The sequence below is a fragment of the Lathyrus oleraceus genome, chromosome 2 (genome assembly GCF_024323335.1).
Source record: "Lathyrus oleraceus cultivar Zhongwan6 chromosome 2, CAAS_Psat_ZW6_1.0, whole genome shotgun sequence".
In the NCBI taxonomy this organism is placed as follows: Eukaryota; Viridiplantae; Streptophyta; class Magnoliopsida; order Fabales; family Fabaceae; genus Lathyrus; species Lathyrus oleraceus.
The window spans coordinates 492,562,405-492,587,908 of NC_066580.1; the positions used below are offsets into that span (position 1 = coordinate 492,562,405).

General features: G+C 40.8%; 2 protein-coding genes and 1 pseudogene across 2 annotated transcripts; all 3 read right to left on the reverse strand.

Annotated features, from left to right (window-relative positions):
• Window positions 1–270: 270 nt before the first annotated feature.
• LOC127123952 (uncharacterized) lies at window positions 271–3,444 on the reverse strand. Its single transcript, XM_051054120.1, has 2 exons — window positions 819–3,444; window positions 271–518 (listed from the first exon to the last, which is right to left on the reverse strand). Exons 1-2 carry the CDS (start codon window positions 3,442–3,444, stop codon window positions 271–273), a joined length of 2,874 nt encoding a protein of 957 aa, XP_050910077.1.
• Window positions 3,445–5,144: 1,700 nt separating this feature from the next.
• LOC127123953 (uncharacterized) lies at window positions 5,145–10,108 on the reverse strand. Its single transcript, XM_051054121.1, has 3 exons — window positions 9,348–10,108; window positions 8,875–8,931; window positions 5,145–5,504 (listed from the first exon to the last, which is right to left on the reverse strand). Exons 1-3 carry the CDS (start codon window positions 10,038–10,040, stop codon window positions 5,145–5,147), a joined length of 1,110 nt encoding a protein of 369 aa, XP_050910078.1. The 5' UTR covers window positions 10,041–10,108.
• Window positions 10,109–10,772: 664 nt separating this feature from the next.
• On the reverse strand, window positions 10,773–11,714 carry LOC127123954 (pentatricopeptide repeat-containing protein At4g17616-like; annotated as a pseudogene).
• Window positions 11,715–25,504: the final 13,790 nt, after the last annotated feature.

Below are 25,504 nucleotides of genomic sequence, written 5' to 3' on the forward strand. Positions count from 1 at the left end.
TCAACCGCCTTCCAGTTGTTCAAAGCTGTCTCACACCGGTAAACCAAACATGGCTCATCTTCATTTTCGGTGCTATCTTCAACTGCATTGACCTGATCTCCATGGATGAATCCTGTGCTAAGGAACACTTCCTGGATGCTTCGGGTGTTGTCCTTTGCAGGGACTCGGGCTCCTTTCACAACGGAAGGCACATATCCCAGACCAAAGCGATCATGCTTCTCACGAATATCAATAAGTTGATCCCAACCTTCAGGGTTTCCTCCTTCGATGCTAGACTTTGCGCTTTTCAGAGAAGCGAAAAGATGAACAAGCTTTCCCAACAGGGTCCTTCATTTCCACAAAAGTGGCGTTGGCTATTTCAAGAGCTTGGAAAGAAGTTTCCAAAGCGTCCTCATCAACCTCAATATATCTGAAGGATGAAAGGTGACTAACCACAAAGTCCTCTTCCCCAGAAATGATAATCAATTGATTGTCCACCACAAACTTCATTTTTTGATGTAAAGTGGAGGTGACTGCCCCTGCAGCATGAATCCAGGGACGTCCCAATAAGCAACTATATGCTGGATTAATATCCATGACTTGGAAATTAATCAAGAATACGTGAGGGCCAATCAATATGGGCAATTCAACCTCTCCAATCACGGTTCTCCTGGAACCATCAAAAGCTTTCACTACCAAGGCACTAGGCTTCATAGCTGGTCCTTGATAAGATAACTTGGCGAGTGTTCTCTTTGGCATAACATTCAGAGAAGATCCGGTATCAACCAAAACTCTTGCCAAAGCATCATCTTTGCACTTTACCGAGATATGGAGGGCACGATTATGATTTTGTCCATCCTCGGGTAATTCCTCTCCACTGAAGCTCAAAGTATTGTAGGCTGTGATATTTGCAACTACTCCATCAAATTGGTCTACTGTTATGCTTTGTGTTACATGAGCTTGAACAAGCACCTTCAACAAAGCCTCCCTATGGGCTTGGGAGCTCAATAACAGAGACAGAATAGAGATCTTAGATGGTGTTTGATGCAGCTGATCCACCACTTTGTAGTCACTTCTCTTGATTAACTTTAAGAATTCAACAGCATCTTCGGATTGGACCACTTCGGGTTCTTTAGTGGGAGCTGCAACGGTTGATTCCTTGTTTGGCCCTTGAGGAGTCACGTTGAATTCGGTCGTATAGATTCGACCACTACGGGTCATTCTGCTCATTCCTGCAATATTGGTGACGTCTTCACTTACAGCTTCTGTCACTTCAGCGTCTGAACTTCCATCAACTACCTTGTCTACAACGGTAATCTCATATTTCCAAGGTACAACCTTGGTGCTCTCGTATGAAAAAGGTGTGGGCATACATATCTCGACAGGCGACGACTTACTGTTCACCGGGACCACTCCACCACTATAATATGGGATTTCAACTGGTTCAGGTAAATTGAAACAAGGTTCAATCACCAACACGTCCTCTTTCTTCCCAGCATTGGATATTTGAAGCACTCCTTCATCCATCAAGTTTTGGATATTGTCTCGTACCACCTGACATCCTCTTGGGTGTGTGGCACACTCTTCACAGTTGTCATGATCAACATTAACCAGACCAGCTTCCACCAATCGGGCATGGAATGCTGCCAAAGGAGTCTTAACATCCTCCACCTTATCAATCGTAACACCAACAGAAGCGTCTTCAATGGCGTTGACTCCAGGATTTCCATGGGGAGGAAGGGGATTGTTCTTCACGTTAGGTCCCATGTCCTTAAAAGACAAGATCTTGCTCTCAATCAATTCCCGAACCCTATGCTTTAGAGCGTAACAACCCTCTAGGTCATGCCCGAGGGCACCCTCGTGAAAAGGACAGTGTACATTAGGGTTGTACCATGGAGGAAGACGGTCAGGTGGAGGTCCCATAGGTCTGGGAACCACTAAACACTTTTGCAACAAGGAGGGATAAATCTCAGTGTACGACATTGGGATTGGATTGAAGGTCGCCCTCTCCCCTTGCCTCCTGTTCTGGTTCTGAGCATTTTGCCTTGGCGCTTGAGCTCTCGGTTGTTGATAAACAGGGGCTGCTGGTGCTTGTTGATAAGCTGGCGGAGCCGCAACACGTTGTTGAACTGGAGTTGGTCGATACGCTGGAGGCGCTTGATAAGCCTGAGCAGGCTGTTGATTGAATGTAGGCATCACAGCAGCTACGTATGGTTGCGGGGCACACTGGACGGGATACATGGGTTGCTGATAGGGAATTGGTTGTTGAACATACTGTTGAGGTGAGTATTGTTGTGGTCTCCTTCTTGGAGGAGCTCTTCCTTGACCAACAGTCACAACATTTATTTCCCCTTCCTTTTTTCTAGGAAACCCTCCAGAGAACTTCTTTTGATTAGCATTTGAAGTTCCAGCTACAGCCGCCAGTTTGCCATTCCTTACACCATATTCAACGGGAGCTCCTATAGCCACAAGCTCCGAGAATCCCAGGGAAGCACTTCCAACCATCTTCTCATAGAATTGAGGTTGGACAGTGTCAATAAACAGTTCAGCCAATTCCTTCTCAGCTAGAGGTGGTTCAACTTGAGAAGCCAGCTCCCTCCATCTCTGAGCGTACTCTTTAAAGGACTCCTTGTCATGCTGAAACATGCTCTGCAACTGTCTTCTGTCAGGCGCCATGTCCATATTATATTTGTAATGTTTTATGAACGCGTCTGACAGGTCCTGGAAACACCTGATCCTATTCTGATCCAGACTCAAATACCACTTGGAAGGAGCCCCACTCAAGCTGTCCTGAAAACAATGGATTGTCAGCTTGTCGTCCTCCACGTGTGCAGCCATTTTTCGATAATACATGATGAGATGGCTCTTCGGACAAGTATGCCCCTTGTATTTGTCGAAGTCCGGAGTTTTGAATTTTGCTGGAATCACCAACCCGGATACAAGGCATATTTCTTTGGCAGCAGATCCAAAGACGTGGTCTCCTTCTAAATCTCGGAATTTCTTCTCAAGGAGCTGCATGTTCTCCTTTACCTCCCTGAAGTCCTCAAGCCTTACTTCGTCACCAGCAACGGTTGAGTCGACAGTCTGATACATGTGGTTTTGATCTTCATAATGAGGAATATGCCTAGCATAGGCAGCTGGTGGAACCACAGTATAGATGACTGGACGTGCATCGGTGTAAACCGGTAATGGCATGGCTTGTTGGACAGATTTCCCCATGTCGTGCACTACCTCCGCTCGGGGGACGAAGTCATATGGTAGCCCATACGGAGGAATGGTTGAGGGTAACGTCCTCTGAGGTGGGACTTCCACTGCTGGGCCCGTGGTCTCTGAAATCACGGTTGCTTGTGGAATCTCAAACTTGAAGGTTAAAGCTTGCAGCATCTCTCTCATATGGGACATGCCTCCTTTGATTTCGTCTAGTTCAGCTCTAACTCGGGCGCTCTCTTGTTCTTGTTCAGCCATTCTCTGTCTTGCTCTGGCGCGAGTATTATACTGGTGTTGAAAATTCAGCGTGAAACTGGTGGAAGAAAGGGCGGAGTGAGACTCTCTTTTTTGAAAATGTATGAATGCATGTATGGATGCATTTGTTTGCAAAACTCTTAGTTATCTTTATTATTTATTCCAGCAATGTTAGAATATAAGAACAACATGTAATAATTGAGACCCAAAATGACAACTTCCATTAATTAAAATCAAATTCGAATACAAAAGGATTTAACTTCAAGTACACATGATTAGAATACAAAAAGATTTAAACACCAACAATTCAAATTCAAGTACAAGTAAACTTAAGTTATGTCTCAGCTCTTATGATCGTAGCCAGATCTGTGGTGAGCTCATTCATCATTTTCTTGATAAACTTGACGAAATTGAAAACTTGAGGAGGTGTGTTTTCTGAACACATACACCAATCCGCTTCCTGGAGTTTTTCTGGGAGTTCCAACATATTGAGGTTAACAAACCTAGCTAAGTTGCGGAACTTGCCATTCCATTCAACATAGAGCTCTTGGAGTTTCTGGATGACCTTTTGATCTTCATCTAAGGTTGCTCTAGCCTCTCTATACAACCTTTTCCAATACACACAATCATTCTTTAGGAGTAAGTAGGCTGCATCACCTTCTTGGGTCTCCAAAACTGCAAACCTCCTAGTAGCTTCTTCCAACTGGTACCTGAGATGGTGACAGTTTCTTTTAGCTTCTTCCTTTTGGAGTATCTCGCGAGACAACTTTTCCTCGCCTTTCTTCAGAGCATCCCTCAATTCACGGATCTGTGCCTCAAAGTCGAGCTTAATTTCTTTTTTATCCATAAGAGATTTATCCAACATTCTCCCTAACTCACAGATCCTATACTCAGCTTTCTTGAGCTCTTCCTTCCTGGTTCGGATCACTGATGTGGAACCTATAAGGATATGATCAAGATCATCTTTCTGGTCTTCCAATAGCCTGGCTCTCTTGTTGCTATCCTCAAGTTCTTGGGCTTTTCCCTTACGTTCCTCTTTCAAATTCTGATTTTCCAAGATAACTCGGTTCATCTGAATCCGTAATTCAGTATTCTCCAATTCGAGCTCCTTAACCTTAGTAGCGAGTTTCTCCATGTCCTCAGGGAGTATACACTTGGGCTCAGGAGTTTTAGGAAAAGCTGAGGCCTTCAAGATGAATGGAAAATGGATTTCCTCAACTCTTTCCTTCACCCATTGAATGTAAGGTTCTTTGGCGAGAATGTTTCTTTTTCCAAACTCTTTACCCTTTCTTACAACCTTTAACCAAGCCTTTCGTACTGCTCTTACATCAGGATTGCTTGCTTGGATGTCAGAGAGCACAAATGGCTGTAAGTCCTTTGCGTCAGGAGGACCATCCATGGAGTAACCGTGTTATATTCGAGATAATATAGGGTTATAGTTGATGCAACCCTTGGTACCCAACAACGGTACATTAGGAAATTCCCCACAGTTGACTATAATGTCTGGGGTTTCCCACTCTCGGATATACCATCTGATGGAACTTGCGGTGAGAGAAGCTAATTTTTTAGGAGACTTAAGTTCTTTTGCCACAAAAGGACCTTCTTCGGGCATGTGTTACATGAACCAAGTGTAAAGCAAAGGAGCACAACACAACAAAGTTCCACCCCTCTTTTCATGTCGAGCGTGAAGGGCATGGTAAATGTCATCTAAGAGAAACGGTACTGGATTGCCAGAGAGAAAGACTTCTATGGCTACTTGACCAAACAAATTTTTCAACATTTGGGAAGAGCACAATCCCATGGATCAATAAAGCCAACACAACATAGAATGCATTCCAATTTCCACTTTTCTTGAACTTTAGAGCTAAATCTTCCAAAAATATCGCGGCAAAACCTTCGCAACCCCCTTTTTCACCCCAATTGTCTCGAACAGTCGGAACATTGATACTTAGGGCTGAAGTTATCTTCTTTGGGCCCATATCTTCTTCGAGCTTTGGAAATGGATTAAAATCTTTCAATTTAAGACCCACGATTCTCTCAACTTCTTCCAAAGTAGGAGCTAGCTGGAAATCAGCGAATGTGAAACAGCGTAGAGGTGGATCATAATATTGTGCCAAAGAGCCGATAATTCCATAGTCAACTTTCTTATTTAGAAGGCTCAAAATTTTCCCATAGTTTTTTCCGAACTCATCACGTCTGCTGAGAGTCAAATCAGAGATCAAACCCTTCAGACTGTCCAACTTAGGTTCCTTGTACTTAAGCGTGAAAGTGTGTCTCCTTTAAGTTGTCATTTTCAAGTTCTCAATTCCTGAAACAAATAAGAGATAACTAAGAGCTTGCTTTTTATGATGTTGATGCAATGTATGAATGTGATGCATTTTTTTGTATAGGTTCAATAAGCTTAAGGCATGGATAAGTCTGATTGCTTTATATAGAACAAGGTTCTCACCAGGTATGATTTAAGGTTTTTTTTAAAAAGGTTCCTAGAGTCATGGATCCATTAGACTGTTTGCTACCTGCGGCAACTTACTTGCCGAGCATCAACTCCATCTAAAGAATCTACTCTAAGTGAGGTTCTCGCATCGATCCAACGAGAAATTCATCTCGCGGACCCACACTACGCAACCATCTTTCCTAGTTGGACAAAGAACTAAGGTTCTACAAATGGTTCTCAGAGTCATGGATCCTAAAGAAAATATCGAAGCTTACGGCAACTTACTTGCCGAGCGACAACATCCTCTCAAGAATCTACTCTAAGTAAGGTTCTCGTACCGACCCAACGAGAAATACATCTCGCGGACCCGCACTACTCAACCTTGTCCTATCTTATGTTTTTACTCGAGACTCGGGTAAAAAGTCTTTCCCTCAAGGTTTGCAATCAGAGTATCTCCAAGTACCAAACCATAATCGAACCAATACAACAAATTCATATCAATATGACAATAGAGATAGTAAAAATAATAAAGAAAAGCCACATAGGTAAACAAAAAAGGCACACAAACGTCCTAACTAGGCTTGACTCACTTAGGGATGTTCCTAGTCCCCAACAGGGTCGCCATCTGTCGCACCTCGAAAAATGGGGATACGACTTTAAGCGAAGCGCGATCGCACGCTCGCAATGATGGACTGAACAGAGTCGCCACCGAACTTTATTTATTCCTAAAAAGGAAAGGGGAAATATCGATAAAACCTCTAAAAGAAAGGATAAGATATGGTCATCGCAACCAATATCAGGGTTCGGGAGTTGATTACGCAAGGGGAAGGTATTAGCACCCCTCACGTCCGTTGTACTCAACGGGAACCATTAGGTTAGTTGTGTGCGTAGTGTTAGTTTGAAATGTTAGGCTTTAAGTTATTAGGTGGGAAAGAAAGAATAGAAGAGAGGAGAATATTTTTGGATTTTTTGACGAAGGACTAAACCTAAGTTTTTTATTAGTGGGCCTGACAAGATTTACAAATCCTACTCCTACGTATCTCAATATAGAAGTCAAGGCTTATGTAGTTCTGGGTAGAAAAATGTTTTGTTTGTTGGTCGATTTTAGCGAAAGCTACTTTGTGTCAAATCGACGAAAACATTGTTGGACTATCCAAAACAGGTGGAAAAACATTGCCTTGCATTGTTTTGAAATAAAGTACCTTTCGTTTGAGAAAAGGTTTAAGAGTCAATCGCACGGCGGCGAGAAAGAGTTTGATTGGTTTGATGTGTTTTGAGTAATGGCGAGAACTTGGATGAGCGAGATATCCATCTCGAATCCTAGTCTCAGGAGTGCGTGGTATACACCACGTTCCATTTCCATCTTATTTGCAAGAATGTTTAATAAGCATTAAGTGTTTTTGAGGTTTGATTGAGAAAGGGTTTGAAGAAACCACATTGACAATTTTAAACGATGGCGAGAGCTAAGATAGGCGAGGCATCCGCCTCGAATATTAATCTCAGGAGTGCACGGTATACACCATGTTCCATTTCCATCTTTATTGAAAAAGTATTAAGGTAGGAATTAAGTATTTTAAAGTTTGAAAGACGAATACTTACGACCGGCAAGCTCTTACAGCTTGGGTCTAAGACTCGGGACTACGTCTGGACATTCCACCCAGGCAGTCTGTGTCTTTCCAATATTGCTACGAAAATGATCCGAATATTTACGAATGTTTTGGAGGGAAGACGAATATTTATGGCTTGCAAGCTCTTACAGCTTGAGCCTAATATTCAGGATTATAACTGGATATTTCATCCAGGATAATCTTTTTCTTCACATTTTACTTAGAAAAAGATTTGAATATTAGAGTGTGGAAGAGAAGACGAATATTTACGGCTTGCAAACTCTTACAGCTTGAGCCTAATATTCGGGATTATAACTGAATATTCCATCCAGGATAATCTTTTTCTTCACGTTTTATTTAGAAAAAAGATTTGAATATTGGAGTATGGGAGAGAAGACGAATATTTACGGCTTGCAAGCTCTTACAGCTTGAGCCTAATATTCGGGATTATAACTGGATATTCCATCCAGGATAATCTTTTTCTTCACGTTTTATTTAGAAAAAGATTTGAATATTGGAATGTTAATGGAAGAAGGGCTTGAAATTGTATTTGAAGGTGATGAGGAAATGAAATTGAATGTTGAATGTAATTATTTACATGTGTAAAAGTATGGACATGGGTACTAATTACTTAACTAGATTAATTGACACACAAAAATCGACTAATCGAATAAAAAAACAATATCGGAAATTCAACCATTAATTAAATCTAAAAGGTAAACATTTAAAGATACAAACAACTAAATAACGATCAAATTAAATTGATAAAAATTTAAAGTAAAATAAATAGTAGAAGTTATATACAAAAATTAAATAAAATAGTAAGCATAACAAATAGAAACATGAAGATTTGCTATCCCCAAGTATTGAACCCACCCCACTAAAGACAATGAAACTACTTTCTCTCCACTAGGCCACTCATGGTTATTTATAATTTTAATAATAACTTGAATATTTGAACAGAAATAGCTGAAGATAGTTTAGAAAACAAATTAATTAAAATGAGATGGGCTACTATTAATGGACCACTTAATTAAATGATGGAGGAATATAAAACACAACCCTAGCCGCCTGGCTGTTGGGTTGAGATAACCACACGTTAATGCCATTAACTCCAGCATATAATAATTACTGGAAAGGTTGCAAAAGAAGAACTAAACGGTCATTAAAAAAATTTAAAAGGAATTTTAAATGCTCTTAAAAAAATAAAAATAAAAAGAAAATGAATTGGGGACACGAAACAAATCCAGAGGATTCGTTTGTCTTCCTCACGAAGACAGAGCTCTTTCTCTCTCAAACTCTCATCGTCGTTCCAATCTCCCAATCGCTTGCATCAATCTCTCCATCACTCACTCAATCTCTCCATCACTCTCAAACGCCCTAAATCTGAACCTCAACCCTCTCGTTCTCATTCCATCTCCCAATCTCAACCTCATCCCCAAACTCACTCTACATGCCAAAAACAAATGCTTCAGAGAGATTCAAGCAAAAAAACTCACCTTCGGCGGTGGTAATGAGGAGCTTGCAACAACCTCCCTTCGCTAGGTTTCAGGTTTTTTCTGCTGTTTTTGGGATTAGGGTTTTGTTTGTGGTCGCCTCCGATTTTTCGTTTTTTTCAATCTTTTCCACTCTCACCCTTTATATTCAATAGGCTAGGGTTTCAAATTGGTCTATGGAGATCCAGAAGGGGCGTCTCTGCCAAATCCTTTCGGTGCTCAGAATTTTGGTCTGCCTCTTTGATGCTTGGATTTGGAAAAAGGTAACGTGAACCTATGCTTTTTCTTTGAATTTTGTCTCAACTCTCTTTTGGGCATTTTTTGAATTTCTGACGCCTTGCTAATTGCTATGTTTTTACTGCAGTGAACTTGGTGAAAACATGAGTAATTTCGGTTCTTACATGGCTTTGGTTTTGAACTCAGTTTTGGATGGCTGTTAGGGTATTTCTGAAGAAGGTTGTAGAAGGAGTTCACCCTTGACATGACATTCTGTTCATCAGAGGCTGGTTGGATTTGAGAGTCGTTGAATAAATATTGTGTGAATTCCTCCAACTTTGCTCTGTCACTAGCGAAGCTGGAGTTTTCAGGTCCCATCTGTTCTGTAATGCAGTGTCCAATGTGATTAACCAAATCTTCAATCGACATAGAAGGGTGAAGACCAGGCAACTTGATTTGATCCAAGTTGCTGAGAAACTTCAATGATTCAGCTCCTCTACTCTTGAAACCTATGATTGCATGAGGGTTCATCACTGAGCTAGGTGAGGTGATTTCTTGGAAATTGTTTTCAACAGCTTTACCCATAAGATTATGTTCACTTCGGGAAGAAGATGATTGACCTGCAGATCCCGATTCCACATCCTGCAATACAAAAATCCCAGCATGCCCTTCACTTTTTCTACCAAAACCATCACTGGTTTCAATGCGGTCGTGAATTGCAGTTCCAGTCTCAAAATAAGGAGACTCCAACACAAAATCCTGCTGTTGGCTCAGAAAATTGAGACGGGGATCACACTGTATGAGCTTCTCAAAATTCCTCCCTAACAAACCTTGAGGGCATTGCATAAAGTGTCGCCTATGAATGCTGGCTTGTCCACCGGTAAAGTCTGATGTTGCTTGCCACAAGGTATGCTTCCTTGTTGGAGTGGTTTTTTTTGAAATGCTTGTAAATTGTATGGATGTTAGAAAATTTAGATGGATTGTGCATAGATGGAATTAGAAATGATTGTAATCTTTTTTTGGGACTGCTATGAATTTCCTGCTACAAGTTGCTGTTGGTGCCATGTTCGACTGACATTATTGCCTTGTGAATTGGTAGGTTCGTCAATGGACAGCCGCATGCTTGGTTTCTTGGTGCGCCGACTAATGAATAGACTTGGAGGTGTATCATGGCATGGTGGTATGGTTGCAAATGTGCAGACTTTCTTCTGCCAATCTCAGGAAAGAGATAGCCGACTTAAAGTTTACCCAAGTTTCCATTGCGGGAGACCCTTGTCTTGTAAGTAGTCATAACTTCTCGGAGTGTAGCGATGCGTTTACGAATTCCGGATGGAGCTAAGAAAGTGAATGAAGAAGAAGAGATTGAAAGCGTGAGGTTTTGGATTACCGACACTTTGGATGGGAAAAGAGGAGAGTGGGAGCGTGAATGTAGTGTGTTTGTGAATAGCACCATTAGACAATTTGCTGAGCAAATTAGTCTTCTTCTTTTTTTTATTTGCTTCAGCTTCTCTCTGCATTCCCCTCTTCTGATAAGCTGACAAGGGCAACATATATGTATCTTTAATGCATATTTTCAGATTAGCCGATCCACACGTGATAAAGTAAAGTTTTTTTTTTTTTGTTTTGTAAATGATTCCTATATTCTTCATTACTGCAACAATTATGTGGGCTACTTATTACCAAAATAAGCCTAGCCGCAGCATCAATGTCGTTAAACTTGAAGTGCATGCTCAATAAAAGTATCTTAAAATTGATAAGGGTGCCGGACATAAACTGTTGTAACTATGCCATTATAATTCCATCATTTCAATTCTCAAACCAATCATTTCTAGCATATGTGAAATGATCACAATGGGGTGCGCATCAGTCACTATCCCAATTAGAGGCATTAATTCAATTAAACACAAGCCTTCCAAAGCCAATTGAAACCTCACGCGAGCATTAAGAAACGAGGTTAAATACCAAAATATCTGGTTTTAACATAATTGCATGTTGCTCTTTTTTATGCTTCAAACAATATAAAAAATCACAAACTTTAGGCAGATAATTCGATACAAGATGTGTTCTAATTTCCGTCCTCACACTATGAAGAACAATCAAGGACAGAAATTGCATAGATGACACAAACCCTTTCTCAAGCATTAACCTAAGTGTAATCGATGCAGGTGATGCCATTTGCATTCAAAACATGATTTTGAAGAATAACACAACTGAATAATAACTTGATTCAATAACTAAACCTCAAGGTAACCATAGAGTCTTAAAATCATGAAATGTTTCAAATGCTGCTTTTGATTGATGATTCCTCCAAGGAAATTTAAGTCTTCCCAGTAGAATTTCTTGGGCGGAACGTTCCTATGATAATCTCTCACAGTGGTCAGAGCTCAAAGTTGAAAACTTTCTGCGAAGAGATATTCCATTGGTGGAACCATACATGCCTTTGTAGAATGGTTTGCAAAGGTGAGGGCTTTCTAAGAAAGGGGTTTGTAATAGAATATATTTGGAGAAAAGAAACACCATGCCACCATGCCTGTGATGCTTGAGGTTTTCGGAGATTGGAAGTTATTATTTTATTAAATTTTTTTTGGGGACCAAAATCAGGGTTTGACACTACCCAAGGGTTCTATTTATAGAACCACTTGTGTGGGCTTCAAGCTAAAAGCCCACTTAAGTGTATTTTGGCCCATATCTCATAATATGCCTAAATCACTTAAGTATTTGGTACCTTACCATATTTCATCTTCCACTTAAGTGCACCGTACCTTACGGTGTTCCTTAGTTACTCTATTTCTCATCAATCCGTCCTTTGTGTGTGACCCTGTAGGTTTTCGCGACGTTGGCAATTATATTAAATCACGCATTTAACATAATAAACACTGAGCGGTATCTAGCAACACATCACTGCTATCCAAGACACGAAAATGTCATGTGATCTGACAAAACCTCCTATCATAATAATTATGTGTATAATTACCCTTTTGCCCTTATGTCTATATTGAACACAAGGCATAGACCGTGTCATCCTTGTCCAGTTCAATATTGGGCCCATAGACATTTATCCTATTATGAAGGATGGGCAATTCCATCTAGGTCACTCATGTCCCTTAGCATGCTTCGTGGAGTACCCATCAACTGTCTTTATGGTCATCCAGTTACTAATAACGTTTGATCAGCAATAAGGCACTCGACTCTACATCTAGGGTCCATAGTGGTTTCAGGTCAAAGAGTGGTATACACCATTATCACCATGAGAATAACTTATGACACTTTGCATAACATTCTATATAGTATTCTCATAGCGGGTCAATCCAGTATAAATATTACTCTTAATATTCATACCTATGTTTAAGACTTGATAACTCTTTATCCATGATCCATGAGATGTGATCATCAGTCTACAAACATGATAGTCTTAATGCTTTAATGTTATCCCACTTCACAATAAAGCTCGACTAAGGATACTTTAAGAATAGTGTTCCTATGTTTAATGTGCTCTCATGATCAAGTCACACTTGATACATTAAACGGACTATCTATTCCAGGGACTTTATTAAACAAACATAATAAAGAAAAAGCCTTTTATTATTAATAAATAATTCGATACAAGTACCAAAAGTATTGGCTTTTAGGGCTTACACCAACACCGAGACCTACACCTATGGTTATGGTTGGACCTTGAACCCTCCCTAACCAAGGAGTAGAGGAGTTGAGAGATGAAGACCGTTCGCATGCTTGGGTCCGTGAGCGAGAGGAGCTACTTCAGCAACTTAGAGATAAGGATGCTTTGATAGAGTTTTTGGAGCATCAAGTCATCGACGAGCCTGATGATGTGGTCACTTCTCTTCTTCCTCAGTCTTCCAGGTTTTGGAAGAGGAAGTATGATCGACTCGCCAAGGAGAAGGCAGATATGGAGGCAACCTATGAGAGGGAGGTGAAAAGGCTTCGTGCAACTTATCTTCCGGTCTCGAGAGCTTTGGACGATTGCTTCTAGGGTTCCATAGGATGTTCATTTTCCTTCTCTCTTGTATCGTATTTGGTTACCAAGACCGTACTTCTTTGGTGTAAAATTTTTTCCAGATATTATTGATATGATTATTCCATATATGTCTAAGATGATTAATATTTTCCAGATATTTGCAAATAGACCTCTAAAAGTTCCTCTGATTAAAAATAAAATCATATGCACAAACATTGCATGCATCATATGCATAAGTAGGTTTTGTTCAGGGCTTCTTGTTCAGTGGTCTAACTCTGTGTTCTTCATTTATTTCAAAGACAAGCTGACGCACTGGTACTACACCAGAGCCAACTCTTCAAAGCTAATGGATCACCTCGAGCAAGAGAACAGAGAACTCAAGGAGGAAGTGGCAAGATTGACTGCCCTGATGGAGTCATTCTTGGCCGCCCAAAGTCAGTCTTCTCCAACGCCTTCAACTCCTCCCCAGAGGACGGTCATTTAAGAGGTAGATTCCTCTACCGTGCCTGCTGCCAGTGCTCATTTTGCTCTGTCTTCTATGCCATCCGGGTTTCCCTGGGGGATGCCCGCTAATTTTGTTCCAAAGGGTCTCGCCCTTACATCTACTTCTCTGCCGGCATCTAGCCCGATCCTCGTTGTGCCACCTCCAGTTGTGCACACTTTGCCGAGAGTTAATGACACCATTTATCACTCTGAGCCATCTGAGGGCCCATATGTGTACGAGAAAATGGACACTATGAATGATCAATTCCTTGAGCCGTGCAAGGAACTTAAAACTCTAAGAGGGAAGGACCTCTTCGGCAAATCTGCTGCTGAGCTGTGCCTCGTGCCAAATGTCAAGATTCCTATCAAGTTCAAAGTGCCTGACTTTGAAAAGTACAAAGGAAATACTTGCCCGCTCAGCTATCTTGTGATGAACGCACGCAAGATGTCGACTCAAACTGACAATGATAAACTCCTCATCCACTACTTCCAGGACAGCCTGTTCGGTGCCGCCTTGAGATGGTATATGGGCTTGGATAGTGTAAATATTCTCTCTTTCAACGACCTTGGCGAAGCATTTGTCAAGCAGTACAAGTACAATGTTGATATGGCTCCCGATAGGGACCAACTGAGGGTTATATCCCAGAAGGAGAAAGAAACATTCAAGGAGTACGCCCAGAGGTGGCGTGAAATGGCCGAACAAATTGTGCCCTCGCTCGAAGAGAAGGAAATGACGAACATCTTTCTCAAAACTTTAAGCTCTTTCTACTACGAGCGGATGATTGCTAGCGCTCCCTCTGATTTCACCAAGATGGTGAATATGGGGATGCGACTAGAAGAAGGAGTCAGGGAAGGGCGCCTGACCAGAGAAGAAGGCTCTTCTGCCAAATGTCATGGGGAGTTTGCCAAGAAGAAAGATAGAGAGGCACATTACGTGTCCTCCCATGTAAAACAACGAAGACCCTTTGTGAAAAGGAAGACTGTGCACCCAGCCAGTAACCAGCATCAGGTGGCTCATATAGCACATGCTTTCAGGGAAAACCAACATTATCAGCATCAGAACCAGCAACAGCAACATCAATAGTATCAGCAGCAACAACATCGTCCGCAACAGCAGACCTACTAGCCTCAAAACAACAATCAAACCAACACTAGCTATGATAGGAAGAAGGTTTCTTTTGATCCTATTCTGATGACCCATGCTGAATTATATCCTTCACTGATTGAAAGGAAGTTGATTACTCCACGTTGTAACACCCTTCTAAAATACCCCAAATATTTAATTAAAATAACATATAAAACTCAGAGTAATTATGCAGTTAAGGGTGTCACACACAAACACTGCACACCATTTACCAATATAACGGTCATGCTCTTTTATTAATTCAAAACATAAGCATTTGCATAAAACGCAGCGGATAGAAATCTCATCAATCATGTAAAACATTACATGTAAAATGGTTCATAACCAATAATAAAACATTTAAAACAAGTTAAAACATCCCATCCCGATGTTACATCTATCAGAGCACGACCCACTAAGGAGACTACACTAGACTCCAAGCATTAGCTTCTACTCAACTCATTGCTCGTTACCTGAAAAATAGTGTAAGGGTGAGTTCCTCAATCGATATAACAAGCATTAGAAAATATCATGTCATGTTAAGTAAATAACACATTTCATCACCTAAATCAGATTACACACTCAGCAACGGCAATATCAACTCAATCATACTCAACATCAACACAACACACAACACGCAACACACGTATAATACTGGAATACATCCATTCATATTATACGCCATACATCAATTATGCAATGAGACTCCATGCATGCGGTACCGACTATTTATGAACATATAGTTCACCTCACCGTCCAAATCCAGGCACGGCTACCAAGCCCACTAGCCCCACTCATTTGAGACCTAGTGACTCACTCACTAATTCCTCACCATGGGAATTAGCTACCACCCCAAATGGGCCATGCTATGCACGCTAATCACCTAGCATGCAAACATCAACAACAGTCCAAAATGACTAACTCACTAATTCCTCACCATGGGAATTAGCTACCACCCTAAAGGCCACCATATGCATGCTAATCATCTAGCAATACAACATCAACAACAAAATCTACAATGGACATATGCTCACACTCTAAGCCATACAACAGTCCATTCACAATTGCATACATAACATGTACATTCACAACATTATGCATACTATCAAACATCATCAACACATGTATCAAAACATCATATCATGTCAAATAATTAACCACATTATTAGCACACTCTACTAATACCTATACTGCTCAAAATAGCGGGAATTAATCCCTATTACATCATACGCCACTATAGGCCAAACATCAATTATGTACACAACATTAAAATTATCCATTTTTCCACTTTTTAACAGTGTTAACCGGTTAACGCCCTGGGTTAACCGGTTAACGCAGCACAAACACACTTTCTGGCAAAACGCAACAGTGTTAACCGGTTAACGCCCTGGGTTAACCGGTTAACGCAGGCAAAACAACACTAATTTCACAATTCGCAACAGTGTTAACCGGTTAACACCCTGGGTTAACCGGTTAACGCAGACAAAACAGCAGTTCCTGCGCTAACACAAAGCAGAATGCAGAATTCTCTGCATTTTCCGCCGTTGGGGGACTTCCGGACCTCCGATTCCAATTCCGTAAAAAGCTCTACGTTCGGGAAATTACAACACACTCAAATACAGGTTCAATTTCAGTTTTAACACAACATATCCATCACAATTTTCAGCATTCAACAATCCCAATTAGGGTCAATTCAACGGTTTATCACTACCCATTACATGCTAACCCATAATACCCATTAAACGACGATAAACCCCCTTACCTGAGTTAATCCGGCGAATCTCAAGCTCCAAGCTCTTCTCTTCCCCAACCTTCTTCCTCTTGCTCTGCCTCTTTGCCCTTTTTTCCTCTTTCACAATCGCTTCTCTGTGTTTCACGTAAAAACCTTTTTACTCCAATGGGACTCTTCCCTTATTTCCCACTTATATATTATTCCAATAATAATATTAAAAATCCAATAATAATATTCCAATAATAAAATAATCCAATTATTTGATTAAATTAATAATATACTATTAACTTAATTTAAATAATTATTTTATTTTATTGGGGTGTTACAACTCTCCCCCACTAAAAGAGTTTTCGTCCTCGAAAACATACCTCAAGCGAATAACTCCGGATAAGACTCCTTCATCTGACTCTCCAGTTCCCAAGTCACATTGCCACCTGCTGGTCCTCCCCAAGCTACCTTCACCAAGGCAATCTCTTTACCCCGCAACTGCTTCAATTCTCGATCCTCGATCCTCATAGGCGATGTTTCAACAGTCAGGTTATCTCTCACCTGTACATCATCTACTTGGACTACATGCGACGGATCATGAATGTACCTCCTCAACTGAGACACATGAAAAACCTCATGCAAATTCGCAAGTGAGGGCGGTAAAGCGATACGATAGGCTACTTCCCCTATCCTCTCCAAAATATGATAAGGACCAATAAATCGAGGTGTCAACTTCTTCGACTTCAAAGCTCGACCAACTCCAGTTATCGGAGTAACACGAAGAAACACATGATCTCCCTCTTGAAATCCAAGTGACTTCCTCCTCTTGTCATGATAACTCTTTTGACGACTCTGAGCAATTCTCATCTTCTCCTGAATCATCTTAATCTTTTCCGTGGTTTGTTGAACAATCTCTGGTCCAACCACAGCACTCTCACCGGACTCATACCAACATAAAGGTGTCCGACATCTCCTACCATACAAAGCTTCAAACGGTGCCATACCAATGCTCGAATGAAAACTATTGTTGTAGGTAAACTCAATCAAAGGCAAATAACAATCCCAAGCACCTCCCTTTTCCAAAACACAAGCCCTCAAAAGATCCTCCAGTGACTGAATCGTCCTCTCAGTCTGACCATCAGTCTGCGGATGATATGCAGAACTCAATCTCAGCTTAGTTCCCAAAGCCCTCTGCAAACCTTCCCAGAATTTCGATGTAAATCTAGGATCTCTGTCTGAAACAATACTCGACGGAATACCATGCAAACTTACAATCTTCTCAATATACAACTCAACCAATCTCTCTAACGGATAATCCATTCTGATCGGAATGAAATGAGCCGATTTCGTCAATCTATCAACAATCACCCAAATAGCTTCAAAATTCTTATTTGTCCTCGGCAAACCAGACACAAAATCCATACTGATACTATCCCACTTCCACTCTGGAATAGTCAACGGTTGCATTAGCCCAGACGGCTTCTGATGCTCAATCTTTGACTTCTGACAAGTCAAACAGGAATAAACAAAACTCGCAATTTCTCTTTTCATTCCCGGCCACCAAAATAACCTCTTCAAATCATGATACATCTTCGTAGCCCCAGGATGAATACTCAGGCCACTACGATGTCCTTCCTCCAGAATACTCCTCTTAAGTTCGGTAACATCCGGAATACACACCCGATTACCAAATTTCAAAACACCATTCCCATCAACTCTGAATTCACCACCTTGACCTTGATTCACTAAAGTCAACTTATCAACCAAAAGCATATCGGATTTCTGACCCTCTCTAATCTCATCCAGAATACCACTCGTTAACTTCAACATTCCCAATTTAACACTATTGTGAGTACTCTCACACACCAAACTTAAGTCTCTAAACTGCTCAATTAAATCCCATTCTCTAACCATTAACATAGACATATGCAATGATTTCCGACTCAATGCATCAGCCACTATGTTTGCTTTACCCGGATGGTAATTCAAACCAAAGTCATAATCCTTCAGAAACTCTAACCATCTCCTCTGTCTCATATTCAGCTCTTTCTGATCAAACAAATACTTTAAACTTTTATGGTCACTGAAAACCTCAAATCTTGACCCGTACAAGTAATGCCTCCATAACTTCAGAACAAATACCACAGCTGCCAACTCTAAATCGTGTGTCGGATAGTTCCTCTCATGAACCCTCAGCTATCTCGAAGCATAAGCTATAACCTGCTTATTCTGCATCAACACACCACCCAAACCCAACAATGAAGCATCACAGTAAACTTCAAATGATTCCGACGGACTCGGTAATATCAGAATAGGAGCAGTAGTCAACCTTCTCTTTAACTCTTGGAAACCTTCTTCACATTTTGAGTCCCAAACAAACGCTTGCCCCTTTCTAGTCAACATCGTCAACGGTAACGCCAACTTAGAAAATCCCTCAATGAACTTCCTATAATAACCAGCCAAACCAAGGAAACTTCGAATCTCAGCAACAGACTTCGGAGCTTCCCACTTAGATACCGCTTCTATCTTAGAAGGATCAACAGCAACACCACCTCTTGAAATCACATGACCAAGAAAACTAACCTCCTCTAACCAAAATTCACACTTGGATAGTTTAGCAAATAACTTCTTTTCTCGGAGAACTTCTAAAACCACTCTCAAATGCTCAACATGCTCTTCTTCAGATTTCGAATACACCAAAATGTCATCAATAAACACCACAACAAACTTATCTAGGTACGGATGGAAAATCCTATTCATATATTCCATAAATACTCCAGGCGCATTAGTCACACCAAAAGGCATTACAGAATACTCATAATGTCCATACCTTGTTCTGAAAGCAGTCTTCTGAATATCCTCAGTTTTCACACGTATCTGATGATACCCCGATCTCAAATCTATCTTGCTGAACACACTCGCACCAACCAACTGATCCATCAAATCATCAATCCTCGACAAAGGATACTGATTCTTGATCGTCACTTTATTCAGTTGCCTGTAGTCCACACACAACCTCATAGTACCTTCTTTCTTTTTAACCAATAACACTGGTGCACCCCACGGTGACACACTCGGACGAATAAATTTCTTATCCAACAGATCTTCCAACTGACTCTTCAATTCAGTTAACTCAACAGCAGACATACGGTACGGAGCCATCGATATCGGTCTAGTACCAGGTACCAAATCAATCGAGAACTCAACTTCACGTTCTGGCGGCAATTCATTCACTTCTCCCGGAAACACATCAGGGAAATCACACACCACAGCCAGGTCACAAATCACCAGTTTATCTTTAGCCTCCAAAGTCGCTAACAGCATAAACAACTCTGCCCCATCTGCTACTTCCTCATTCACCTGCCTTGCTGATAGAAACAAACTCTTCCCTTCCTCAATCTCAGGAAAGATCACTGTCTTATCAAAACAATTGATATAAACTCGGTTAAACACCAACCAGTTCATACCCAGGATAACATCAATCTGCACTAGTGGAAGACACACAAGGTCCATCCCAAAGTCCCTACCAAAAATACTCAAGGGACAATTTAAACAAACTGAAGTAGTAGTCACTGAACCCTTCGCAGGAGTATCAATCACCATACTACCCAACATCTCAGATATCTCTAACTTAAGTTTCACAGCACAATCCAAAGATATAAAGGAATGAGTAGCACCGGTGTCAATAATAGCTATAAGAGGAAATCCATTAATATAACACGTACCTCGGATCAAACGATCATCTGCAAAAGTCTCAGAACCCGATAAAGCAAAGACCTTGCCTCCCGACTGATTCTCTCTCTTTGGCTTAGGACAATGTGGACTAATATGACCCACCTCTCCACAGTTGAAACAAGTCACAGTCTTCAACCGGCACTCTGCAGCCAAGTGACCACCTTTTCCGCACTTGAAACATTTCTTCTCAGCACTGGTACACTCATGGACACGATGTCCAGCCTGACCACATCTGTAACACTTAGCAGGAGCACTAGAGTCTCCCCCACTAGGCCTCTTCATCCCACTCTGACTCTGGAAACCTCTGCCAGCTGCATACGGTTTCCCACGATCATTCTGATTCTTGCCTCTTCTATCAACCCTCTGCTGATAGCTCTCCGCTCTGGCTTTGGAATCCTGTTCAAAAATCCTGCAACAGTCAACCAAGTCAGAAAACACTCTGATCCGTTGGTATCCAATAGCCTGTTTGATCTCGGGACGCAATTCGTTCTCAAACTTCACACATTTCGAAAATTCTCCAGCAGCCTCATTATAGGGAGTGTAATACTTCGACAGCTCTGTGAACTTAGCAGCATACTCAGTAACCGACCGATTGCCCTGCTTCAATTCCAAGAACTCTATCTCTTTCTTTCCTCTAACATCCTCTGGAAAATACTTCCTCAGGAATCTCTCTCTGAACACAGCCCAAGTGATCTCAGCATTTCCAGCAGATTCCAACTCAGTGCGGGTAGCAACCCACCAATCATCAGCTTCCTCTGACAGCATATGCGTACCGAACCTGACCTTCTGGTTATCGGCACACTCAGTCACTCGAAAGATCCTCTCGATCTCCTTCAACCACTTCTGAGCGCCATCTGGATCGTATGCTCCCTTGAACATTGGAGGATTGTTCTTCTGGAACTCACTCAATTGACGAGCAGCTCCCATTCCCACAACATTCGGATTCCCTCCAAGTACTCCAGCTAGCATACCCAGAGCCTCAGCAATCGCAGCATCATCTCTACCTCTTCCAGCCATCTCTATTCTGAAAACCCAACAAGCTAAAACAATAAGTACTGATAGGGTTACACAACACCTATCCCGTACAGGGAACAAAATAATTACGACTCGACTCGACCGACTATGCTCTGATACCACTAATGTAACACCCTTCTAAAATACCCCAAATATTTAATTAAAACAACATATAAAACTCAGAGTAATTATGCATTTAAGGGTGTCACACACAAACACTGCACACCATTTACCAATATAACGGTCATGCTCTTTTATTAATTCAAAACATAAACATTTGCATAAAACGCAGCGGATAGAAATCTCATCAATCATGTAAAACATTACATGTAAAATGGTTCATAACCAATAATAAAACATTTAAAACAAGTTAAAACATCCCATCCCGATGTTACATCTATCAGAGCACGACCCACTAAGGAGACTACACTAGACTCCAAGCATTAGCTTCTACTCAACTCATTGCTCGTTACCTGAAAAATAGTGTAAGGGTGAGTTCCTCAATCGATATAACAAGCATTATAAAATATCATGTCATGTTAAGTAAATAACACATTTCATCACCTAAATCAGATTACACACTCAACAACGGCAATATCAACTCAATCATACTCAACATCAACACAACACACAACACGCAACACACGTATAATACTGGAATACATCCATTCATATTATACGCCATACATCAATTATGCAATGAGACTCCATGCATGCGGTACCGACTATTTGTGAACATATAGTTCACCTCACCGTCCAAATCCAGGCACGGCTACCAAGCCCACTAGCCCCACTCATTTGAGACCTAGTGACTCACTCACTAATTCCTCACCATGGGAATTAGCTACCACCCCAAATGGGCCATGCTATGCACGCTAATCACCTAGCATGCAAACATCAACAACAGTCCAAAATGACTAACTCACTAATTCCTCACCATGGGAATTAGCTACCACCCTAAAGGCCACCATATGCATGCTAATCATCTAGCAATACAACATCAACAACAAAATCTACAATGGACATATGCTCACACTCTAAGCCATACAACAGTCCATTCACAATTGCATACATAACATGTACATTCACAACATTATGCATACTATCAAACATCATCAACACATGTATCAAAACATCATATCATGTCAAATAATTAACCATAGTATTAGCACACTCTACTAATACCTATACTGCTCAAAATAGCGGGAATTAATCCCTATTACATCATACGCCACTATAGGCCAAACATCAATTATGTACACAACATTAAAATTATCCATTTTTCCACTTTTTAACAGTGTTAACCGGTTAACGCCCTGGGTTAACCGGTTAACGCAGCACAAACACACTTTCTGGCAAAACGCAACAGTGTTAACCGGTTAACGCCCTGGGTTAACCGGTTAACGCAGGCAAAACAGCACTAATTTCACAATTCGCAACAGTGTTAACCGGTTAACACCCTGGGTTAACCGGTTAACGCAGACAAAACAGCAGTTCCTGCGCTAACACAAAGCAGAATGCAGAATTCTCCGCATTTTCCGCCGTTGGAGGACTTCCGGACCTCCGATTCCAATTCCGTAAAAAGCTCTACGTTCGGGAAATTACAACACACTCAAATACAGGTTCAATTTCAGTTTTAACACAACATATCCATCACAATTTTCAGCATTCAACAATCCCAATTAGGGTCAATTCAACGGTTTATCACTACCCATTACATGCTAACCCATAATACCCATTAAACGACGATAAACCCCCTTACCTGAGTTAATCCGGCGAATCTCAAGCTCCAAGCTCTTCTCTTCCCCAACCTTCTTCCTCTTGCTCTGCCTCTTTGCCCTTTTTTCCTCTTTCACAATCGCTTCTCTGTGTTTCACGTAAAAACCTTTTTACTCCAATGGGACTCTTCCCTTATTTCCCACTTATATATTATTCCAATAATAATATTAAAAATCCAATAATAATATTCCAATAATAAAATAATCCAATTATTTGATTAAATTAATAATATACTATTAACTTAATTTAAATAATTATTTTATTTTATTGGGGTGTTACACACGTGACCCACCTGCTATACCAACCAACCCTCAGTGGTGGTATAAGCCCGAGCTTCACTGTGTTTATCATTCCGGTGCTCCCGGACATGATGTGGAGAACTGTTACCCTCTCATGACCAAGCTTCAAGACCTTGTTAGAAGCGGTATCTTGTTTTTCGAGGACGTAGGTCCTAATGTTAAGAAGAACCCATTGCCTGAGCATGGGAAATCTGCTGTTAATATGGTCCAGGGTTGCCCTGGCAAGTACAAGGTCAGATATGTCATCCATATCAGACAATCATTGGTCGAGATGCATAGACTGTTATGTGGATACAGTCACTATGAGCATGACCACGACAGCTGCCGTGTATGCATTGTCAATGAAAGAGGATGTTGCCAAGTTAGGAAAGACATCTAAGAAATGCTGGATCAGGGTGTGATCGAGATACTTCAGAATCGTGATGAGGACGAAGTTAATGTTATATCGCCTGTATTCAGAATACCTGAGCCTGTTGTTGTCAGATATGATGGCAGCAAACAGAAGGCCTCTCCTACTCTCATTATTAAGCCAACTGGCCCTGTTCCATAGTCTTCAGACAAGGTTGTTCCATATTGTAAGACCCCAATTTTGGCCCTAAGATCCCTCATGGCATCATAACATATCATATCATTGCCTCAAGGATCATTGTGCACCTTTGTTTGCCTCCTAGTGGGTGGGTATCTTGTGAGAGTGGTTCTTGATCACCAAGCTTGTTTTGCATCTGTATATCATTTCTTTTCATTTGTTTACTAACCAAAAGTACAAAAATATTGTCATCTAACCTTGTTACTTGCAGATGAAGCAAACTAGGTCAAAATAGTCAAATCATTCATTGAGCAATGGATGGTGGCCATTCTTGAAGAATTTGGGCACCATGATCATTCATCAAGAGTTCATATGGGTTGTGATATCATTTTGAATCAAGATCTCAAGAGAAAGAGGCTTGAAATTCATCAAAGCATGTCTCAGTCAACCAAAACCCTATCAAAGTCAACTGTGGTCAACTGTGCACTTAATCAGGGATTTGATGGTGAGATGGTTGGAAAGGTCTCATTCATGTCCATACAAGTCTCAATTAACATTTCAAACATCATCATTGAAGGATTTGAGGTCAGACAAGAAGATACCAAAAATAGTAAGGACCTGTAATTTTCAACTGCCAAAAATGGAAAGTCCTTCTCCTCAAGATTTACATGTCCAAGCAAGCTTCAAATAAAATTTTGTCCAACATGAAAGTTGAAGATCTTGCTCTTACCTTTCCCAAAAGTCCAAGAACATCCATTTCTCATGTGTGGTTGGCAAGTTATGATCAAATCATTGTCCATGGATTTTGAACTTCAACAAGGCATAACTTTTGCATAGAAAGGCCAATTCATGTGATTCTTTTTGGAGCAAAATTCTCTTGATCCCTACTATCCATTTCATGCATCACATTTTATCAAAAATCATCACAAAAATATTTCATTTTTCAAGTGATTTAATTTGAATTCTTGGAGGGAAAATTTGAATTTGAAAAATATGCATCCTTTTCACTTCAAATCAATTTCATTTGCCTCTAAACTGATTTTGAAGTGCATTTCAAGTGGAATTTCGCACTGTAGTATGTCATGCACATGCAATAAGGGTGATTTTACTAATTGTCCAAAAACACCTCCATTTTAGCTAATTGCATTTACCATTTCACTAATCATGTTTAGGCATTGTTAATTAGGAGTATATATAGCATAATTCTAACTGAAAACCCTAACCACAATCCACAAATTCAGATCTAAATTTTTCTCTCAAATTTTTCTCAACCTTTTCTCAATTTTTTCTCTCATTTCCTTCAAGCAAGTTGCATTGTTCTTGCTCTGTTCATCATCAAGCATCATTGTTGAGCAACATTCAATCAAGATTCAACCGAAATTCGTGCAAATCAAAGCTCCACAAAGCAAGAACATCAACAATGGTGAAGTCTTGAAATCGTAGAATCGTGCCAAGCTGAGCTTCGATCTTCCTTCTAAGCATCTTCATAAGCATTGTAGAAGAAGCATTTGGACGTGGCAAGGCTTAATTGCAGCTGGATCGAGCTCTGTTCTACAAGAGGTACCATAGTTGCTTTAGTTCCTTTGAGAACTCGCTATTTGCTTTGCTTGATAGCATTAGCATTGAGGTAGAATCTCTTGTCTCCATGTAGTCTG